At 38.7% G+C, this 14313-nt stretch overlaps 1 protein-coding gene across 1 annotated transcript in view; it reads right to left on the minus strand.

Moving 5' to 3' along the window:
* The window catches only part of rexo1 (RNA exonuclease 1 homolog), a 65411-nt gene that overhangs the window by 26036 nt on the left and 25062 nt on the right, over positions 1–14313 (minus strand). The window contains exons 3-7 of the mRNA XM_033046926.1: positions 7978–8073; positions 6102–6306; positions 4817–4977; positions 1196–1330; positions 26–149 (exon numbers count right to left, since the gene is read on the minus strand). Of these exons, the coding sequence (XP_032902817.1) occupies positions 26–149; positions 1196–1330; positions 4817–4977; positions 6102–6306; positions 7978–8073 (721 nt within the window). The remainder of the gene's footprint in view (positions 1–25; positions 150–1195; positions 1331–4816; positions 4978–6101; positions 6307–7977; positions 8074–14313) is intronic.

Consider the following 14313-nt stretch of genomic DNA (forward strand, 5'->3'; position numbering starts at 1 on the left):
AGATAAATATCATGCAGTAACGTACGTTTTGGAGGTGATGGCATGCCATTGCATTGGCTCCTCAACTTCTTTAAGGTGTTTACAGCCACATTTAGGTACACTGTTCTACTGGTACTTCGCTGATACACTGTACTTTCTTCACTCAAAGCCTGTAATTTCAAAATTAGTCAATTTCTCATAGCCATATAAACCTTATATTTAAATTGTATTTTTGAAGAAACAGCACGGATTTTCAATTTATACTTTGGAAAACTCTTGCATGATTAATAGCAAAACGATTCATATCCCCCAAGCAATGTTCATATTTATCATATTTTCAAAACCAGAAATAAGTCTGCAAAAATAAGACAATAGACAATAGGTGCATGAGTAGGCCATTCGGCCCTTCGAGCCAGCACCGCCATTCAATGTGATCATGGCTGATCATCCCCAATCTGTACCCCATTCTTGCCTTCTCCCCATATCCCCTGACTCCGCTATATTTTTTTGAAATAGCCCTATCTAGCTCTCTCTTGAAAGCATCCAGAGAACCTGCCTCCACCTCCCTCTGGGGCAGAGAATCCCACAGAGATCATACACTACCTGATATTAAAAATAATGAAAAGATTGTATAACAATTTAAATCTGTAATGAAGTGCTGGAATAACTCAATAGATTAAGCAGCATCACTGGAAAACATGGATAGATGACGTTTCAGGTTGGTCCCTTTCAATGAACTGTGAATTAAACTGACAGATGAATTAAAAACTGTGTCCCAAAGCAGAGTCATCTTGCTTTAATTCACTCTCTCGCCAAGTTATTTTAATCCCCCTCCCCTTTTCCTAACTCTTTATGGCCTGGCACTATTCTTTTATCTCTAATACACATCTTGAGAAATTTTACTAGTCAAAGAGACCAGATGAAGGGTAATTGATTTTATTCTCATAGAACCAAATCTTTCTCTTCGCACATGCTGTTCCACAGAGGTATATTTTTAGGTCTTATGCTGTGAGCAAATGATAATTGCTAATTAAATATAATTAATCACTGGTTCAAAGGGCAACTAACTGATAGCACAAGTAGCATTAAAACAGATTTTGCTTGGCATGCAATCCTTTAAAAAAAAAGTGTCACATTTCAAATGCTTGGAGATCTCCATGGGGTTTCACCAACCATAAATCTTAAATGATTTCACCATAGAAATTAAATGTTATACCTTGTCAAAGGCCATTTGTTCGGATGTACAGAATTTCAAGCATTCATCGATGAAGACATTCAAATACCGTTGCCTCACGTTAGTTGGAACTTTTGACCCATATTCTGTAGGAATGGTGGGTCTCTTCAAGCTTGACTTATTTGGGGGGGGGACACAGGGAAAGGGTTGGGAAGTACAGGAAATAGTTTTGTTTAATTCCTCGTATTTTTTTTATTTTTTAATGTGTACAATAAATGTCTCATATAGCACAAATCAACACACCACAATTTTGATCCCAATGTAGGCAGAAATCCACACAATATGATTTTGATACTAATGCAAATGCTGCACTATAACTAGAACACTTCCTTAAGAAAATAATCTTCCATATAGACCACACCGGTCAGCTTTCTAAACTGGCTTCAACATGTTGTGTAGTTCATTTGCAAGTTGTTACTAGTACACAATTTACATCAGCAGGCATTTATATATTACTTATCCAATATAGAGAAGCTAAGGGTTTTTAAATAAGAGCATGAATGGTAGGCATTTTGTTATCTTGCGTTTTCAGCAAGATAATTTCAAGTTGTTAATAAATATTTGATTTATTGAAGGTGAAAGCATCAAATGAACAAGGCAACATTAAGAAAAAAACCTGAACAGAAAATCCCTCTATCAGCAGGAATGGAAGGAAGTACACACCGAATTGAATACTGCAATAACATGTAAAACAACTGCTCATTAGGTACTGTGACTATCACACAATCTTCTGGAAGCTCATGATTTGGAGTTTGCATGTTCTCCCTGTGACCCCGTGGGTTTCCTCCCACACCTCAAAGATGTGTGAGTTTGTAGGTTTTCAGCTGCTATAAATTCTAAAAGTGGGACAACATGGAATTAATGTGAACAGGTGACGGTCGGCATGGACTCAGTGGCCCAAAAGGCCTCTTTCCATGTTGTATCTTTCAATCAATTTAATCGATTGTATAAAATGATCAAAGCTTCCATCTTAGTTATGTTATGCTAACAATGTTACGTGAGATGTTGAGTACTGATTCAGAAGGTGTGGCAATACTCTAACCAATAATTTGGCATGAAATATCCAAATGCAATCTTGTAAATACATTGCTTAAAAATAAATACATCAACTCAAATTTAACTGATACAGTATGGGTGATTGAATAACACAGGATAAGGGGATGGGAAAGTAATTTGATTTATTTACAATCATTTGATAAACAATACCACTTCAAGTGACCAATGTTTCATTCTAATTGAAAATAAATATTCTGATCAAAATTGTTCATCCCATCCGAAAATTAAAAATATACCCAAGTACAAGCTCCAAAAGTAACAACTCAATTTTCCGCTCCTAAGGAATATTTTAACCTAACAATGCCTACTTGTTAATGTGGCTCAAAACCACACAAATTAAAATATCATGGATCTAAGCCAAAGTCTATGAATCTGTAATCTAGCGTGAAAGACCAGTGCAGTCTTGATGAAGTGCTGTGCTGGTGAGAGCTGCCTTTCCACTAACATTAGAACCATAAATAATGGGGTTTTTTCCCCAACCACCGCAAAAAACAGACTCATCTTACTGGGGCTTAGTAAAATGTTGCTAAATTCAAATTGCTACCACTTTTACCTCAAACCATTACATTTCAAACAATTTATTGGTTGCCAACTACTTTGAAATGGCCTGCAAGTGTGAAAATTAAATACCGGTAAACATTTTTTCCCTTTTGTAATTTACATCGATATAAAATCTTCTACTTGTAAGAGAAGAAAAGTTAGGTAGAAGAAATTGGGAAATCGCTTTTTCAGGACCCCTGACTTGCAATTTCTTTCAAGTAGATAGAATCAGAATGTTCATTATGCAGGAAGCACTAGATTAAAACTTGGAATATATCAAGCAATTTCTAAATGACATTAAGGTCAGAAAACAGAAACAAATTGGCATTAATTGAAGATAGACACAAAATACTGGCGTAACTCAGCGGGTCAGGTCGCATCTCTGGATGAAAGGAATATTCTATTCCTGTTCTCCTGAGATGCTGTCTGACCCGCTGAGTTACTCCAGTATTTTGTGTCTATCTTCGGTGTAAACCATCATCTGCAGTTCCAACATACCTTGGCATTAATTGTGTTTATGTGTGTTCAATTAATATCTGCAGAACATTTCAATTTTTAAAAGTCTCACCTCAGGATGGATACACCAATGGTTGATGTGCACATTGAAATGTCATTTTGTTCAAGAAAGGTTGAACAGCTATTCCAAAGTTGGAATCATGGCACATTGAACCAGCAGTAACATTCAAATACACACTCAATTCTGGCCCTTTATGGAAAATTCATTTTGTCAAAACATCAATGGAACTACAAAAATAACTATAACAAATGTTGCAACAATTCTATCAAGCCGCACTGGATGAATAAAAGCCACAAGATGCTCAAGGTTACTACACAAGTAAATGAGGACATTAAATGTCAAGTATAAGAATTAGTTTCACTGTTTTAGCTTAAGACTCTTACAAATACTTCGGTATCCTCTACAAAATGTACTTCCAACAGGTCAACTGTCACTGCCTATTAACCTAAACTTCATTTTACATATAAATTGAAGTAAGAAACCACATGACAATATCATTTTTCTTGACAATTACCATTTGGACTGGACTTGGTAAGGAAACTCAATTTATCCTCCTGGAATTGACTGACATAATTCCTATATATTATAGGCCTATTCATGTTGGGCCCGTCCAATATTAGGCTCTCCTTTCTTGCAGAAAGCCCACTTACTTCATACAGCCAAAAAGCCTTCAATGTCTCCACGTCTTTGCTGCTGTGCAGTTTCACAAATGCTAACTAGATCACAGGCTGTGGAAATTAAGGCCACCAACAGACAACTCTTGTAGCTCTTTGACAACTCATGCCATCAAGAGGTCTTTCTCAATGCTTCTCAATGTCTACAATCAGAGACATTTGGAAACAGTTGAGACATTTAATTTTTTTTAAAGTAACAAATCAATTAAAAGCACGTTAAACTTATGAACATTAAAAAAAACACATTAATTAATAAGGATAAATTTATTTCCTTCACTTTGCTTTTTAAAGTTAAGGTCAATGTTTTTCAACTAAACAGGGCTGCTCTAAATGCACCAGCTTTGCCTGGCATTATGCTGTGGCATCATCCTCATCATTGTTGAAAACATCAACGGGCCTGGTGCCTTTTACAATGCTATGTACGACAGTGATCGCAACTTCTACTGAAGTGTGGATGGCCATTTGCTCGCTAGGAGCTCATTCGCCCTTTGACAGGTCTTGTTTTTGGTCCTGCTGGAGGTCCACAGCCCCCTCCTCACCTGGCCGACTATCCGACCATGGAGCAGGTAGCACGGGATTACATGGTACCCATGGCGGTGGGAACTCCCCCTGACCTGACCTGAATCAGGTGCCAGACATGAAATGTATCAGGTCCTTCAGCACGGGGGGGGGGGAACTAGGATAAAAAAGAATGTGACATTTCAATCTAATTGCTGCAAGTGAACCAGAATCAGGAGCTCCACTGACAAAGACATTACAATACTCGAAATAATTCACCATTTCAGGCATGTATGTAGGCCAGTGAAAAAGGTTTACCTTCAAAGTTGGAGTATGAGCTATCCTCTTCTGTGCAAAAGTTGTTACAGTTTTTGATGCCATGCCAATGGCAGTTTGAGGTTTTAAACCAAGTCTGCTGCTTCTTGGGCTGTTAGGACATGCAGTTCTTTTTATTGGCTCTGTGTTCTGCTTCATTGGGGCTAAAGGATTAAAAAAAAAGAGTAAGAACACAGAACTTCAAACAACAAATATCTATATATTATTAATGCTTAACATCTGTTTAAGATCAAAAGCATTTGCATGGGATTGTGTAAACCTAATATAGACAAAGATGAAACTTTTAACTAGCAGTAAATTTAACCGTAAGAAAGATGCTGGTAGGAACTCTAAAGTGGCTTTGGGGGTTGAGGGGGGGGGGAGAAGAGAATCAAATCCTTGAGGAAATGCATCAGAATTCCTGCTCCCAATTCTTTATACCATGTTACCAATGAGTAATGTTAGTTTAGGTCAAAGGAGGATGTACTGCTTCCTTCAAAAACAAAGTCTTTCACTGTCCAGACACACATTTTAAATTGACGCTTTGAATTGGCACTCAAGCTGTACCGACAGCTGATTGAGCCTTTTAACCATTTAATGAGATCTAGCTGTATCTATAACTATCTGTAACTCTCAACATTCTTTCCCAACAAAAATGAATCAACCTCAAATTTTAAATTGCCTCCCATCAATAGCTTTTGTATGTGCAATGAGGGGTGAGAAGTAGGAAATTGGACATTTCTACCAATCTTAAGAGATCCATACTTGAGTGACAGGAATTTTTTTTTTCTTTTAATTGCCAACAAAGCAAAAAAATCTTATAGTTTTGTGATTTCAGTCATACACAAGGGGAAATTTGCACCTACGGGACTGATGTGAGATGATAGTTGAGTCAATACCATTCAACATTTTTTTTAGGTTGACAATCCTAACTAACCACAGAATTATTTTTCAGCAACACTAACAGCATGGAGTGATAAAATGAGTATATAATGCATATTTGACTTCCAAAATTTGTGAAGCTATGAATTTTTATGTGTTGAGTTTTAAGAGTGACTTTTCATTTCACCCGAGACAAAACACTGCGTCATATTTATAATTGCTGTCTTCTTTAGCAAGGAGAGACATTCAAAACTGGCATCAGACCCAAATGACATAAAATTAGACCCAAAGATACAGTACATATACAACGATCACGGGTCACAACTATTCCCAGGAACAAAAAGGAATACTGCTGAATTAACAATGTTATATTCAGATTTATATACAAATAGAAAGGACTGCTTACATTGATTATCTGGTGATGTCGTCTCTGGTTTTGGCATATGTGCAACTCTCTTCTTCAGTCCTTGTTTGACGAAAGATACACTGACTGATTTTTCTACTTCTGCATGCTGTGCAGCTTGTTGATGTGCCATCAGACCCCGCTGATAACAAACCTCTTGGGCAGTAAATCTACGAAAAGGACGGATAACTGGTTTGGCAGGTTCTAGCTGTGGAAAAATAATTTAAGTTATTACCTGCATATGTATAAGGAGAGCCTACAACCATCTCCCAAAGGCCAGCCCCAGATAATAGGTTGAGGTTTAAAATAATTTAAAATCTCTTTAAATCATGTTTTAAAGATCTACTGCGCTATTATACTCCTGAAGTGGCTGTCCAAAGAAACTCATTCATTGCTGGATTTTAGCTTAAATAGAAAAGTCGAGTACCACAAAGCCACAAGTTAAATCATACTGTGGCAACCTGCTTTAAACTTACAGCATGCTGTCTATTTCAACCAACAGGCCCACATAGTTGCTTGTGTTCAACCTTCACCGAAACCCTGTTACCTTCCGGCTACCTTTCGTAAATTCTGTAAATTCGACCCCCCCACCAAGTGAACAGCACCTCAAATTCCTCGTGGGTTGCTTGCAACCCAACAGTAAAAGCATTCAAGGACACAATCTGAACAGTCTGAAGAAAGAAGGACACAATCTGATCAGTCCCGACCCAAAACGTCACCTATGCTCCCCAGAGATGCTGCTTGACCAGCTGACTCCCTCCAGCACTTTGTATCCTTTTTTTTGTTAAACCAGCATCTGCAGTTCCTCGTTACTACAGTATTACAAACATTGAACTCTTCAATTTTAAGTAATATCCTCCTAACCCCTCTCTGTCTTGTGCCCACCCCTGTGCACATCCATTTCTTCCACTCTTGCCCCTCTCCCCCCCCAACTACAATCAGCCTGAAGACAAGTCACCTATCCATTTCCCCCACGGACACTGTCTGGCCTGCTGAATTAGTCTAGCACTGTGCTCACGATTCCAGCATCTGCAGTGCCTTTGGTCTCTGTTACTATGGGAACTACCTTGGAGCTGTCCTTTAATCTGCTAACTTCCTATAGCAATGAGAGTATCTAAAAAAAGGACATTAAGGGTTTGTTGATTTCTGATCCTGTGCTATTGCAGCTACATAAACCAAAACTGATTAGATGGTGGAGTAGAGACACACCTTTTCTTATTCTGTGCTTTATAATTTAACATGGAAGATCACCATTGAGAGAGCTCTTGTATGGCAGGGCCATCTGCCTCTGCCTGGCAACTTGGTTAAGGACCAATTTAAATATCTATTTGCTACAGCTGAGGTATCCTGATTATCATAGAAATAACACTGGTTGCAGCCCTTTATCTCTCGACTACAATCTTGTTTGGAGCCTTGATGTCTCAGGCCTGCAGAGCCAACTACCGTCACCCAAGGTCTTTCTGCACATATATTGTTCCTTATCGTTATTGAGGCAGTTCCATTGATACAATTCTCACACGGTGGCCACCTTGTAAACTTAACTAAAAAACAGCAAGTGTATATTGCTGCTGTGTATGATCACTGGTTAACTTTGTGCTTAACTGCACCTCAAAACAGGGAATATCCACAACAGCCGCAATAGCAATGATATTTGCTACAAATTATTTCCTCTGCATAAAATGTTCTATATTGGTTAAAGGGTACTTGGGCAGTAAAAGCATACAGCAAAATTGCTAAATGCACGTATCGACTTTTAAATGAATCAAATCTTTACTTCAGTACAAGGCGAATAAATGAAGGAATCTAATTCTCTAAAGAGTCTTTGGCTCTAAATCAGTAAAGTACAAGAGAAAGTGGGATTCCTCATTGCTTCACTTACATTTTCTTGCTTTGAAATGTGTGAAATTCTTCTTTTCTGTCCTGGGAATAGTGTAGTTAAATTTGATTCATTTTCTTCTTTACTTTCCAGTACCATCTGTTTTTGTGAAGAAAAAAAAATTAAAAATCTTTATAAACAATTTGTAAGTCAGGGAAAGACGGCCCTCTACATTTCTCATAACATTTTTTTGTATCTTGTATTAAGATGACTAGGTAATTTCCTGCACACATTAAAAATAAAATTGGAAAATTATATTTTAAAAAGTGGCTCAGTAATACAGAGAAAGTACCTCCTCCCATGATGTTCATTACGTTAATGCGGAAAATTGCACAGAGATTAAACTCAGCCAATAAATTAAGGTTTTATTAATACTTCATTTATAGTTATAAACAGCATTTTTTTCATCAGCTCTGCTCAAGTGTTAAGCCCACAGTTTGTAGACTGGAGGATAAAATCTGCTAAAAATCAAAGCAAAATATGTTAAAATGGTATAATCAAACCGATGTACAAAGTGCTAAAAATGTTCAATTCATCCAACAACTATGGAGGAGAAATGACTAGATATAAAGTGTGCCCTTGATCAGTCACTTTCTGCACCACAGCAGCAGGAATATGGCATTTGGAAGGAGGAATGCAGGTTGATGCAAGCGAATCAACTTTTCAAATAAGGATGAACTCAGAATGCGGGAATTTTAGGAAGTTAGACACAAAGTGCTGGAGTAACTCAGCGGGTAAGGCAGCAGCTCTGGAGAACAGGTGCAGGCGACATTTCCGGCAGGCCTGGAAGTGATTCTATGTTGCACAGGACTTTTTTTACCCTCCATCTCTTAGGAAGAAGGTTGCCTAAAGAATGTTTGCACCAAGTGAGATCATAAATAAAAGTCTTGGAAGGTTGTGCTGGGACTGCAGCTGTTCATCACCTTCATAAATAATTTATTTGTGCATACTAATAGAAGCAATCACATGGGCGTCAACGGCAAAGGATGTACAAGAAGGCTGAACATTTGCATACAAATTAAGGTGTTAAAGTTATTTTGTTGGAAATGAGTCTGTGCTTAGATCTCCTTTAGTGTGGTTAAATGCAACAAAATAACAAGCATTCTTGATTAGTACACAGGTGTCAGGGGTTATGTGGAGAAGGCAGGAGAATGGGGTTTGAGAGGGAAAGATGCATCGGCCATGATTGAATGGCGCAGTAGACTTGATGGGCCGACTGGCCTAAATCTGCTCCTACAACTTAACTTATTTGTATGCAGAGCAAAATATCTACTAAGGTTATGGGCAGGGGACAAACATGGAACATCAAAATCTTGGTTATGAAAGTTTGAGTGATCAGACTTTGGGAAAAGTGAAGAAGGAAAAGGAAAATGATTAAATACATGAAACCCAAGTTTCAAATGGTCACATTTTGTGCTCACCCTCGCACTTGCTAATCAACCAGGAGAGGGTGGGACCTTTCGGATGAGATTATCAAACCATGCAATGTACAATTCCTTGAATTCTTTATGCAGGGAACTGAGAGAAAGTAAAAACAATCAAAAAGATAAACTTTTAGGATGACTGGGAATGGAAGATACAAATTAGTGTAGTTTCCGAATGTCTATGCGAATATTTCAAGGCATCAAAAAGTGGGTCTTATCCTACTTAATTTTGAATGTTGATATTCAAATTAGTCAGCTTTAGTTTATCCCATTATCATAAAATGATGAAAAAAAAAACAATTTTGTTGGACTTCCTGGTCTAGTTCTGACTATATATAAAGCAAGGCAGGTTCTAAATGGAATCATGAAGCAGAAAATTAAAATAACATTTTATTTTGCATCCATATGATTTGCAGTTACTGCTTTAATGCTTTAAATACTTGACATTACTTACGTTGCTTCCTAGGGTTACTTTCATTCCGTATTAGAGCACTACAATATATATATATATATATATACACACACACACACACACACACACACACACAGTGCCCTCCATAATGTTTGGGACAAAGACCCATCATTTATTTATTTTCCTCTGTACTCCACAATTTGAGATTTGTAATAGAAAAAAAATCACATGTGGTTAAAGTGTACATTGTCAGATTTAAATAAAAGCCATTTTTATACATTTTGGTTTCACCATGTAGATATTACAGCAGTGTTTATACATAGTCCCCCCATTTCAGGGCACCATAACATTTGGGATACAGCAATGTCATGTCAATGGAAGTAGTCATGTTTAGCATTCTGTTGCATAATAGAAAATAGACAGTAGGTGCATGAGTAAGCCATTTGGTCCTTCGAGCCAACACCACCATTCAATGTGATCATGGCTGATCATCTCCAATCAGTGCCCCTTTCCTGCCTTCTCCCCATATCCCCTGATTCCACTATCTTTAAGAAGCCCATCTAGCTCTCTCTTGAAAGTAATCAGAGAACCGGCCTCCACCGCCCTCTGAGACCGAGAATTCCACAGAATCACAACTCTCTGTGTGAAAAATTGTTTCCTCATCTCTGTTCTAAATGGCTTGCCCCTTATTCTTAAATAGTGGACCCTGGTTCTGGACCCCCAACATCGGGAATATGTTTCCTGCCTCTAGCATGTCCAAACCCTTAATAATCTTATACGTTTCAATAAGAACCCCTCTCATCCTTCTAAACTTAAGAGTAGACAAGCCCAGCCGCTCCATTCTCTCAGCATATGACAGTCCCGCCATCCCGGGAATTAACCTTGTAAACCTATGCTGCACCCCGTCAATAGCAATAATAAACTTTGCATGCAATGACTGCTCGAGTCTGCGATTCATGGACATCACCAGTTGCTGGGTGTTTTCTCTGGTGATGTTCTGCCAGACCTGTATTGCAGCCATCTTTAGCTTATGCTTGTTTTGGGGGCTAGTCCCCTTCAGTTTTCTCCTCAGCATAAAAGGCATGCTCAATTGGGTTCAGAATGGGTGATTGATTTGGCCACTAAAGAATTGACCAATTTTTAGCTTTGAAAAATGCATTTGTTGCTTTAGCAGTATGTTTGAGATCATTGTCTTGCTGTAGAATGAACCGCCGGCCAATGAGTTTTGAGGCGGTTGTTTGAACTTGAGCAGATAGAATGTGTCTATACACCAGAATTCATTATGCTACTACCATCAGCAGTTGTATCATCAATGAAGATAAGTGAGCCAGTACCTTCAGCAGCCATACATGCCCAGGCCATAACATCCCCACCACTGTTTCACAGATGAGGTGGTATGCTTTTGATCTTGGGCAGTTCCGTCTCTCCTCCATACTTTGCTCTTGCCATCACTCTGATAAGTTAATCTTCATCTCATCTGTCCACAAGACCTTTTTCCAGAACTGTGGTTGCTCTTTTAAGTACTTGGCAAACTGTAACCTGGCCATCATATTTTTGCAGTTAACCAGTGAGTTTGCATATTGCAGTGCAGCCTCTGTATTTCTGTTCATGAAGTCTTCTGCGGACAGTGGTCATTGACAAATCTACACCTGACTCCTGAAAAGTGTTTCTGATCTGTCAGACAAGTATTTAGGGATTTTTCTTTATTATAGAGAGAATTCTTCTGTCATCAGCTGTGGCCTGTCTTCCTTGGCCTGCCAGTCCCTTTGCAATTAGTAAGCTCACCAATGCTCTCTAATTCTTAATGATGTTCCAAACAGTTGATTTTGGTAAGCCTAAGGTTTGCCTGATGTCTCTACCAGTTTTATTCTTGTTTCTCAGTCTCATAATGGCTTCTTTGACTTTCATTGGCACAACTTTGGTCCTCATGTTGATAAACAGCAATACAAGTTTCCAAAGGTGATGGAAAGACTAGGTGCTGGGAGCTCTCTTTTACCTGCATTAGGGAGGCATTTAAACACACCTGAGCAATTACAAACACCTGGGAAGCCATGTGTCCCAAACATTATGGTGCCCTGAAATGGGGAGACTATGTATAAACACAGCTGTAATTTATACTTGGTGAAACCAAAATGTATAAAAATACCCTTTAATAAAATCTGACAATGTGCACTTTAACCACATGTGATTTTTTTTCTATTACAAATCTCAAATTGTGTAGTACAGAGGCAAATAAATAAATGATGGGTCTTTGTCCCAAACATTATGAAGGGCACTGTAGTATGAGCTTCTAGGTTTCCTGCTGGCAATTCCTGTTTGGCTGTTTTCCATAAAACTTCAGAAAATAACACACACTCTGAAGATTGATTAACAAGGTGGCTTGGTGATGCTCATTTTAAGTCATGACTTTCCTCTAACCCTTGTTCACGCAGAAGAAGAATAACACTGGAAATGCTCAGTGCACCAACGAGTATTTTTCTATAATTATACACAGGTAAAGCAACAATGTATGAAAATGATCTGAAGTAAACATCCCTTGGGGCAGACCAATCCTCCTCGTGTTTTAGCTTAATTACCAGTTATGTCATGGAGTGTGAGGTATAGAGAGCAATGAATCCTTGGGGGAGATGGGAAGAAATAAAAATAGCTTGCTATTAGCTCCATAATTTTATTATATCTCCTCCCAGTTACATTCCTCCAGAGACAAACTCAACACCTATTTGCAAGAAGCTTGAGACTCAACATTGTCCCATTGGGAGGCCCAAAGTGCTTTCCCTTTCATTTACTCAAATTACTGAAAAACAACAGATCACTAAAGACCTCCAGAGAGAACAGCGAAAAAAAAAAAGACATCACAAATGTACCCATTGGATATGGTGCCAAGATGTTGTTGAGTTGCTGAACAACTCTTGCTTACAAAATACTGTGTTTAAAGTGGATAAATGTGTTGATCAGACATATCACTTTGTCCTACATAGTAATTGAGGATAATTACTGTATCTTGACAATCAATGGCATTACCACCATATTCCCTCTTATCAACATTCTTGAGCTAAATATTAAATGGAAACAGAACTGAACCTGGCACTTAAATGGCATGGCTGGCAGAGAACATCAGATTCTGTCGTGAATATGAAAATGAACATTGGTGGTCATTTTCCAATTTCCCCCATGTTCTTTAGACTCTGGATAAGTTCCTGTGGGCTGGAAGGTAGCTAATGTAACTCCACTTTTTAAGAAAGGAGGGAGAATTAAAACGGGGAATTATAGACCAGTTAGCCTTACATCGGTAGTGGGAAAGATGCTTGAGTCGATTATTAAAGATGTTATAGCAGTGCATTTGGAAAGCATTGACAGGATCGGTCAAAGTCAACATGGATTTATGAAGGGGAAAGCATGCTTGACTAATCTGGAAATTTTTGAGGATGTAACAGGTAGAATGGATAAGGGAGAGCCAGTAGATGAGAGGTATCTGGACTTTCAAAAAGCCTTTGACAAGGTCCCACACAAGGGATTAGTGTGCAAAATTTGAGAACGTGGTATTGGGGGTAGGGCATTGACATGGACAGAGAACTGGTTGGCAGACAGGAAGCAAAGAGTAGGAATTAACAGGGCCTTTTCAGAATGACAGGCATTGACTAGTGGGGAAGGCTTGGTGCTGGGATCCCAGTTATTTATAATATATATTAACGATTTAGATTTAGACAAGGGAATTAAATGTAACATCTCCAAGTTTGTGGGTGAAATAAAGCTGGATGGCAGTGTGAGCTGTGAGGAGGATCCTATGAGGCTGCAGGGTGACTTGGATTGGTCGGGTGAATGGGCAGATGCATGGCAGATGCAGTATAATGTGGATAAATGTGAGGTTATCCACTTTGGTGACAGATTATAATCTGAATTGTGTCAAATCAGGAAAAGGGGAGGTGCAACAAGACCTGGGCGTGATTGTACATCAGTCACTGAAAGTAAGCATGCAGACACAGCAGGCAGTAAAGAAAGCTAATGGCATGTTGGCCTTCATTGCGAGAGGATTTGAGTTTAGGAGCAAGGAGGTCCTACTGCAGTTGTACAGGGCCCTGGTGAGACCACACCTGGAATATTGTGTGCAATTTTGGTCTCCTACTTTGAGGAAAGACTTTATTGCTATTGATGGAGTGCAGCGTAGCTTCACCAGGTTAATTCCCGGGATGGCGGGACTGACATATGATGAAAGAATGGGTCGACTGAGCTTGTATTCACTGGAATTTAGAAGGATGAGAGGTTATCCTATGGAAACGTATAAAATTCGTAAAGGATTGGACAGACTAGATGCAGGGAAATTGTTCCCGATGTTGGGGGAGTCCAGAACCAGGGGTTACAGATTAAGAATAAATTCATTTAGGGCTGAGATGAGGAAAAACCTTTTCACCCAGTGAGTTGTGTATTTGTGGAATTCTCTGCCACAGAAGGCAGTGGAGGCTAATTCACTGGATGTATTCAAGAGAGAGGTGGATATAGCTCTTG

This window comes from Amblyraja radiata, chromosome 29 (genome assembly GCF_010909765.2).
Source record: "Amblyraja radiata isolate CabotCenter1 chromosome 29, sAmbRad1.1.pri, whole genome shotgun sequence".
NCBI lineage: Eukaryota > Metazoa > Chordata > Chondrichthyes > Rajiformes > Rajidae > Amblyraja > Amblyraja radiata.